The sequence below is a fragment of the Hyperolius riggenbachi genome, chromosome 3 (assembly GCF_040937935.1).
Source record: "Hyperolius riggenbachi isolate aHypRig1 chromosome 3, aHypRig1.pri, whole genome shotgun sequence".
Taxonomy (NCBI): Eukaryota; Metazoa; Chordata; class Amphibia; order Anura; family Hyperoliidae; genus Hyperolius; species Hyperolius riggenbachi.
Window position 1 is genome coordinate 509058953 of NC_090648.1, and position 9139 is coordinate 509068091.

General features: G+C 47.6%; 1 protein-coding gene across 2 annotated transcripts in view; it reads right to left on the reverse strand.

Moving 5' to 3' along the window:
* Window positions 1-8936, reverse strand: part of FERRY3 (FERRY endosomal RAB5 effector complex subunit 3) — a 93240-nt gene extending 84304 nt beyond the window's left edge. The window contains exons 1-4 of one of the 2 annotated variants that reach the window (XM_068278361.1): window positions 8818-8936; window positions 5986-6180; window positions 4661-4806; window positions 1835-2016 (exon numbers count right to left, since the gene is read on the reverse strand). In XM_068278361.1, coding sequence (XP_068134462.1) covers window positions 1835-2016; window positions 4661-4806; window positions 5986-6163 — 506 coding nt within the window. In that variant the 5' untranslated portion in view covers window positions 6164-6180; window positions 8818-8936. The remainder of the gene's footprint in view (window positions 1-1834; window positions 2017-4660; window positions 4807-5985; window positions 6181-8817) is intronic. The other variant, XM_068278362.1, reaches the window with a different exon arrangement.
* Window positions 8937-9139: the final 203 nt, after the last annotated feature.

Below are 9139 nucleotides of genomic sequence, written 5' to 3' on the forward strand. Positions count from 1 at the left end.
TGTGTGAATACTTCATCCTACTAATTACTGAATCTGAGAGAGCCTAAGCGCTTTGAGTCCTATGGGAGAAAAGCGCTATAGAAATGTTATTGTATTGTATTGTATTATATAATAGTGGGCAGCACGGTGGCGTAGTGGTTAGCGCTCTCGCCTTGCAGCGCTGGGCACCCTGGTTTGTATACCAGCAGGACACCATCTGAAGGGAGTTTTTATGTTCTCCCTGTGTGTCTATGGGGGTTTCCTCCAAGCACTCCGGTTTCCCCCACATCCTAAAAACATACAGATGATTGGCTTCCCTGTGAATTGACCCTAGACTATGATACATACATAGACATATGACTATGGTGGGATTAGATAGTGAGCCCCTCTAAGGGACAGTTAAGTGACAGGACAATAAAACTGTACAGAGCTGCGTAATATGTCACCGCTATATAAATACTAAATAGGAATAATGGGGGGCATTTATCAAGAGTGTCCGAGACAAAATATTGATAGGTTTTTAGGAACCCATGCAGAACTGTCTCAGACATCCTAAGAAATCATTAGATAGTGCAGGTTCCTTCTAAAACGGTTGTAGAATAGGAGGAGCTAGGAAGGTCTCAGACAGTGCAGTGTGTGAGGGGAATTGCTGTTGCTGAGGTAACCAACACGCCTGCTGTATTGGTACAGACAGGCTCTAAGAAGGAATTCAGCAGGGGGGAGGAGCACCTCACAAATCATGTCTAGCCTGCACACTGCTCAATCTGTAGAACTGCTATTAAGCACTTTTTATTCTGCGCCAGTTTAGGGATGGATTTGCACATTTCTAAACTGTAGTGCAGCTCTAGAAATTCACGCTAAACTGCCGCTATTACCTAGGATTTTAGAAGGTTCTTATCATGCAGAACAGTCCCCCTGCTGGTTAGAACAGTTTAAGACGAAAAAACTGTCGGTAATGCTTTGATAAATCTGGCCCAATAACTTTAAGAAATAAATGTTACCCATTTACAACAGTAGGTAAAAGCCTCTGGATGCTCCAGCATATTCCCCAGTTCTCCGCAACCCCTTCGCTGGTAGCCATCTGGGATCCTCATCTTCCCAGCTGCGCTCCCCTCCATGTACGAGTGCAGACGCACTGCGCAGGCGCCAGTGGGTTCACACCTGCACAGTAACAGGAAGCCACTCGCGTACAGAGAAAGAAGCCAGCTAATGCGCAAGCTGCAGGAGTACGGGCGCGAGCAAACTTTGACTTTAACGTTGAAAATTCTTTAGTGGGTCCCAGCGCAGCGGACCGTCCACCGGCTTCCCCTTACTGAGCTAAGTATTTAAAGAGGAACTCCAGTGAAAATAATGTGATGAAAAACATGCTTCATTTTTACCATAATTATGTATAAATGATTTAGTCAGTGTTTGCCCATTGTAAAATCATTCCTCTCCCTGATTTACATTCTGACATTTATCACATGGTGACATCTTTACTGCTGGCATGTGATGTCAGTGGAGGAGATGCTGCTTGCTTTTTTGGCAGTTGGAAACAGCAGTAAACGGCCATTTCCCACAATGCAACGAGGTTCACAGACAGGAAACTGCCAGGACCATGGTCATGACATCACACAGTGGGAGGGGTTTCACCACAATATCAGCCATACAGCGCCCCCTGATGATCCGATCGAGAAAAGGTAAATATTTCTCATGGGAAAGGGGGTATCAGCTACTGACTGGGATGAAGTTCAATTCTTGGTTACGGTTTCTCTAACTGCATTTTTTAAAGGCTGCAGGTACCCTTTTCGCCACTTTAAGCGCACAGCGATATATTTACGTAAACACTTCCCACTATCAGAATGTGTGACCGTACCGCTCACGCAGTTTCTTCAGCTCCACATCCCGCTCCCCCAGCAGCTCCGAGATGCTGACAAAGTAGTTGTGCTCCAGGTTAAGGAGGGTCTCCGACGCCGGGGAATGGATGAGATCGTGGTAGATGTCTGCAAAGTCCTCGTCCCAGTTGGGCTCTTCCGGACGGGAATGTTCCAGCGTGGTCTGCGGCAGAGAGGAGAGCGATTATGGCAGAGAGATTCAGTCTATTATCACAAATAAGTAGCATGGTGACTGCCCATCACCAAACAGCACCTGGCTTATAAATGGCTACAGAAAAGCCTCAAATTTAAAGGACACCCGAGGCGAAAAGAAACTAATAAATTAAACGATTGTATCTATCTTCCTTCTCCTAGAAATGACTTGACAGTTTTATTTTATGTTTAAAATCTACTTTGTAAGTTTTAACTGTTTTATTGTTGTTGCTCAATGACACATTCATTGAAGAATGCCAGAGCTAAAATCTATGAACTATTGATCCTTTTTATCTCTTTCCTGCTCTCAGAAGCAATTTTCTGCCAGGAAAGGGTTTTCTAGTTGGCATCAGTGAGGGTCACAGTGTGGTCACTTCCTGTCAGGGGAGTCAGGACTAAGTCAGCCTCTTACATACATGATATTTAACTCTTTCAGGCAGAGAAAGAAAAAAAGTAACACAGCCTAGTTATTTGTGTGCTTGGCACTGTACATACCCATGTCTATCTCATCATGTCACATGTCACCTCGGCTATCCTTTAAAGCCCACCTAAAGTGAGAGAGACATGGAGGGTGACATTTCCTTTTAAACAATGCAGATTGCCTTGCAGTCATGGCGGTCCTCTGCCTCTAATACTTTTAGGCTAGTTACACACCAGGACGTTGCGTTTAGGGGACGTTATAGGGCACATAACGTGCCCCTAACGCAACGCCTGGTGCTCTCTGGTGTGGACGTCGGAGTGAGCCGCGTTGTGCAGCTCACTCTGGCGCCCGTGATGCCGTGATGCGTACTCTTGGACGCATGTGGCATCACGTGGTCCCGCCCGGCCAATCGCCGCACAGAGCGGCCGCTCCAGGAAGTAAACACTGCATGCACGTCACTTAGTGCAGTGAATATTAATTAGCCATGTGCCGGCCGCTCTCCCCTCCTCCAACACTACTGAGCATGTGCAAACAGTCTAACGCGGTTTAGCCGCCTATAACGCACAGCATGCAGTACTTTGCTGCATTATAATGTAACGCAACGTGGGCAGTGTGAACAGCCCACTTGTGTTACATTGCTGTGCGTTGGGGGAGCGTTACAGGCTGCACTAACGTGCGCCTGTAACGTCCCTGTGTGCAAGAAGCCTTAGTGTCTAAAAGTGGTTTCACATGCTTTCACACACTAAAAGCAGGGGGCAAAAATCACGTCACTACATAGATCTTTGCAAAAGAGCTTATCTTGGCTCTCCGACTAATTTAGTTGGCTACGGTGCTGTTTTCTGGAGCACTTATACAGCAAAGAAACAGTAAAAGACAACTTCATATAAGATTTTACTGCAGAGAAGTTCAAAGGGTCATTAGATCTGCTCTGTTTCATAGTTTAAAATGCAGAGTGTAGTTTGTAAACTGTAGATATTACAGAATGATGCAATGTAATAAAAAAAAAGTTGTATAACTGAAAATAAAAACATGGGACTCTCTTCTTTGCTACTAATGTACTATTAGTTATCCGTACTACACATACCATTCATTAAATCATAAGGTTTTGTTTTTTCCGTTTCAGTGTCACTTTACCCTTTGTTTATGTGTTAAAGTTTTTCAATGATTAGTTAATGTAAACATGATAGTAATGCCAAGGCCTAAATACAATTATTTTAAGCACCCGAGATTCCCCCAAAGGATTTTTTTTTTTGTATCTGATAGATGATTGGTTGTGGGGAAGCTCCTCCCATTCTCATGGCGAGTTGTGATTAACCTCCCTGGCGGTAAGTCCGACCTACGCTTGGGCTAGCCGCCAGAGAGGACTACATGGCCCTCGGAGGTTTTTTTTTTGTTTTTTTTAATAAAATTTGAATAAAATGCTTAAGCTAGCACTTTTCTAGCTAACGATGTCCCCCAAGTCCCCACCGATCACCGCCGTTATACGTACCCCCCAGGGATCCAGCGATGGCGCAGCCTCCCAATCAGCTCCAGGCTTTGCTATGGGGAAGATCGGGACTGCGCATGACATGTTCGATCGCCGCTATAGCGACGACTGAAGCTAAAGGGTGAAGATGCGGCTCTTGCGGGATCGCGGACGGGTAAATATTGCCGCCGCCGGCGATCGGGGGGAATCAGAGCAGTGCCGGGGGACTTGGGGGCCACAGTTAGCTAGCAAAGTGCTAGCTTAAAGGGGAACTGAAGAGAGAGGTATATGGAGGCTGTCATGTTTATTTCCTTTTAATCAATACCAGTTACCTGGCGGCCCTGCTGGTCTATTTCTCTGCAGTAGTATCTGATTAAAACCAGAAACAAGCATGCAGCTAGTCTTGTCAGATCAGACTTATAAGTCTAAACCACTGAAACACCTGATCTGCTGAATGCTTGTTCAGGGGCTATGGCTAATAGTATTAGAGGCAGAGGATCAGCAGGGCTGCCAGGCAACTGGTATTGTCTAAAAGGAAATAAACATGACATCCTCCATATACCTCTCTCTTCAGTTCCCCTTTAAGCATTTTATTCAAATTTTATTTAAAAAATTCCTCCCGCGGACGCAGCATCTGAAACTGCGTACCGCCAGGGAGGTTAATAACCTGATGGCTTTCCTATAAAATATAGTCATTTTGCAAACTACACACTGCCTGCTCTCACTCACCTCCGTATAGGATTTCATCCAGGCGTTGGCCAATGTCCCAGAATCCTCCTCACCCGAAGCCACGGCCTCCAGTGCCAGCTCCGCCTCTCTGTCAAAGTCTTGAATGGTTTCCTCCTCTACGAACTGACGGAGAGACTTCTTCAGATCTGCCAATAAAGAAGAGCAGAGGTGATCGTACGAGACAGAGTCTATTCTCGGGGAGGGAGCAGACGCTCCTCGCTACAAGGTTAATGTCGCAGAATTTACAAAGAGGTTTTAACCCTTTAGCAGCCAATTTAGAGGTTTGTAAGTGCTCCAGGCCAATTTAGCACTTTTTGTTTTATTTATTTGTTACATTTCCAGGCTTCTAATTAGTACTGCAGCAATGTTTATTTATGGCCATGTATCACTAGGGGGCAGTGTGAGACAATAACAGAGGACTTCTGCTTTCAGTTTCTATATTTTCTGCTAATAGAGAGAGATCAAAGCATTCCAAGAATTTACAGCATGAGTTCTGCAGACTGTGGTTATAGAGAACCCGAGGTGGGTTTTAAGAATGCTATTAGGACACAGAGGCTGGTTCTGCATACAATGACCAGCCTCTGTTACTATACTGTGCCCCCCCTCCCCCCCCCCCCTGCGCTCTGCTGTCCCCCAGAAAAAAAAACGCAGTGCTAGCGACATGCAGCGTGTCACTAGCAGGCTGTTCACATCCAGGCTGTCACTCTCCGCCGCTCCCCCGCCTCCTCTATATTGCAGCTCCCCGCCTACATCCCTTCCCTCCAATCATCTTACGGAAGCGGGGAGGGAAGGGACGTAGGCGGGGACAGCAGAGCGCAGGGGGGGCCTGGGGGAGGCACAGTATAGTAACAGAGGCTGGTCATTGTATGCAGAACCAGCCTCTGTGTCCTAATAGCGTTCTTCAAACCCACCTTGGGTTCTCTTTAAAAGCAGTGCACTTATCTCAAACGAAAGAACACTATGGAAGCTGCTAATTGGTTAAAGATAGGAATGGTGACGTTTTGCTTCGGCCATCTAAGCAGTCTTCACTTGATCTGGACATACGGAATGACGGACATATGTGTGCAAGTCTCTGCACGATACACCATCCGGCTACCGGCTACCGGCGCTAGTCTACTTTAGGTGACCCAGCAGAAAACCTTATAGGGAATCAGTTAACGTAATTGGGTGGACCACACCTCTCCAACTGCAAGGTTTCCAATAGGTTGTAGTAAACTCCGCCCCCACTATTTGGCCAATCACAATGCGTCATGCTGTAGAGAGGGTGCTGTGATTGGAGAACTGTTTCCTATGAGGTCCCGTAAACTAGACTACCGGCTACCTACCTTGCTCTATAAAACACGGCAAGTCGTGGAGAAGCATGAGACGTCCATGCAGGTGGTCCAGATTCTCATGGACGGGGAACTGGAGAGGTACGGTGAGGACGTAGCTCTGGGATCCAGCCTGGAACTTGTATATGAAGTCCCTCTCCGTGTAATTGGCTTTCCCTTTTCCCGGCTTCATCGTTCCTGTAATGTGAGCTAGAGAAACAACAGTCAGCTCTCAGTAAAGTTCTGCAGAAACCAGTGAAGGTTGGAACCCACTAGAGCGATTTTTTATTAGCATTTAGGAAGGTTTTCAAAACGCTAGCGATTTCCCTGAACGCTCAGCTAATGTTAATGGATAGGCCAAATTCCACTGGAGTGATTGCAAATACTAAAATCGAAAACGCAGGGCATGCAGCATTTTTTGAGCATTTTGCGTTTCTGCAATGTAAAGTATATAATGGCATAATCACTCGTGAAACCGCTTATCGCAGGACATGCAGCATTTTTGAGCCATAGCATTTTGTGTTAGCGTTTCTGCAAAGTATATAAACGCTGGCATAATTGCTTGTCAAAAGCTACAAAGAGCAATTTTGCTAGCATCTTTACATTACTGTACACTGTAACAAAATGAAAATTAATTGAAAGGACCAATCAGAATTAAAATCGCTAACCGCTAATCACTTCACAATTGCTTACACTTTTTAACATCGTTACCAAAATCGACAGAAAACGCTCATGAAATCGCTTACCAAACACTCATTAAAAACGGTAGCTATTGTGATAGCGATTTGAAGTGGGTTCCAGGCCTAAAGTGAGCTTGTATGGATCGAACCAATCTTTCAGTAATCAGTTCTGAAGGTGTGAAGTGAAATTCAACAAGAAAAACATGAACCTTGCTGGGCAGAACCGGATCTTTGCACAGGACTAATCGAATTCTGGAGGTCGAAGACATAATGCACATAATGAAAGTCAATGGGAGCGCAATGGTATGCGTTTTTCACAAAAATATTTTTTTTTTACTGAATTTTCGCTTCCTGTTGTCTTCCAAGTGATTTGCATAAAAATATAAAACCGCATGCAAAAAGTATACAAAACGCATATGTGTTTTATATATGCAAACCGCAATCGCATAAAAACGCCTGGCAATTTTGGGAGCGATTTTAAAAAGTGTACGCTTTTTGCCAGCGATTGTGTAGTGATTTGCAATTTTAATTCTGATTGGTCATTTAAAATTATTTTTTTTACAGTTTGCAGTGAATTAAAATCACACACAATTCGCTGTGTAGCGAGTTATGAACGATTTGCCAGCGCTTCAATACTTCACATTAACCACTTAACGACTGTCGGCAGGTCGCAGTGGTGTTTCCATGGAAACGGCCGCTCGTTCGAGCGGCCTTTCCATGTCAGTTCACGGAGGGTGTCTCCATGAACAGCCTGAGAGCCTCCGATTGCGGCTCGCAGGCTAAATGTAAACACGCGGGGAAGAAATCCCCTGTGTTTACATCATACGGCGCATTAGCGCCGTAAAGGAGATCGGCGATACCTGGCCTCTGATTGGCCGGGGATCGCCGGCATCTGATAGGCTGAAGCCTATCAGAGGCGGTACAGGACAGATCGCTGTCCTGTGCCGCCCATAGAGCGAAGGGAAGGGGAGGGAGGACTCGCACTGCGGAGGGGGGCTTTGAGGAGCCCCCCCGCTCGGCCACACAGAGCGGCAGCAATCAGACCCCCCCCAAGCAGGACATCCCCCAATGGGGAAAAAAGGGGTAGGTCTGATCGCCCTGCCTATTACCTGATCAGTGCTGCGGGCTGGAGAGCCCACCCAGCACAGATCAGTGAAAAATCCCCTGGTCGTCAAGTGGTTAAAGAGAATCTGTAACGTGAAAACATCCCCTGGGGGGTACTCACCTCGGGTGGGGGAAGCCTCCGGATCCTAATGAGGCTTCCCACGCCGTCCTCCATCCGTCAGAGGTCTCGCTGCAGCCCTCCGTGCAGTGGTGACGTAATATTTACCTTCCCAGCTCCTGCGCAGGCGCTCTGATGGCTGTCAGCACCGAACTACACGGAAATACCCGATCGCCGTCGGGTCCGCTCTACTGCGCAGGCGCAAGTTTCCGGCGCCTGCGCAGTAGAGCGGACCCGACTGAGATCGGGTATTTCCGTCTACTTCGGAGCCGAAAGCAGCCACAGCGCCCCCGCTGGAGCCAGCAAAGGTAAATATTGAACTGACAGTCGGCACAGTCGCCGGCTGTTCGGAGGGCTGCGGAGAGACCCCCGTGGGACAGAGGATGGCGTGGGAAGCCTCATTAGGATCCGGAGGCTTCCCCCACCCGAGGTGAGTACCCCCCAGGGGAAGTAGAAAAACACTCAGAAAATGCTGCATGTCCTGTGACAATCATTACTGTGGAACTTGTTACATTTATTTACATTGGCAGAGCGTTTACGGAAATCGCTAGCACCTTAAAGCGCACCCTAAACGCTCAGAAAAGCACTGTAGTGGAACCCAGCCCTGAAAGCCATTGATCCATAAACCTGGCAGATAGGAGAGGCCAGCGATACCGGGGCACCCAGCCACACACATTAGATTTCCAGCCGATATTATCGTGATCATACCAGCCGAGGAAAATATACAGTGTGTATGTAGCTTTAAACAGAGAGAGACAATGAACTGCTCATAAAGCCAAGTTGTATGCAAATATCATGCAAATTGCATGCAGCTGGGAAAGGGGACAATCACATGCACTCCCTGTCAATTCAGTGCAAGCTGCATCACTTGCATGCAGCCCGCAGTGATCACGTGATGCCGGGGACACAGCGCCCTCTGGCGTCCCTCCCTGGTCACTGCCTCACCTGCCGCCACTGCCCGGCCTCGGGAATCCCCGAATCCTCCTCACCCGGGACTGTCCCCCCGGCTTTCCATCACACAGGAGGAACAGTGACAGCGGCCATGCTTCCCGGCACCCAGAATCCTGTGCGGCGTGCGCGGCACGGGAGAGCTCTCCATTCCTCTGCACGCCATCTAGCGGCCGCTGAGAGTCATGACAGCTCTCTCCGTTCCCACCTCAGCCTCTGCGCGCCATCTAGCGGCCGCTGCGAGTCATGACAGCTCTCTCCATTCCCAGCTAGGACTCTGCGCGGCACGGGAGAGCTCTCCATTCCTCTGCTCGACATC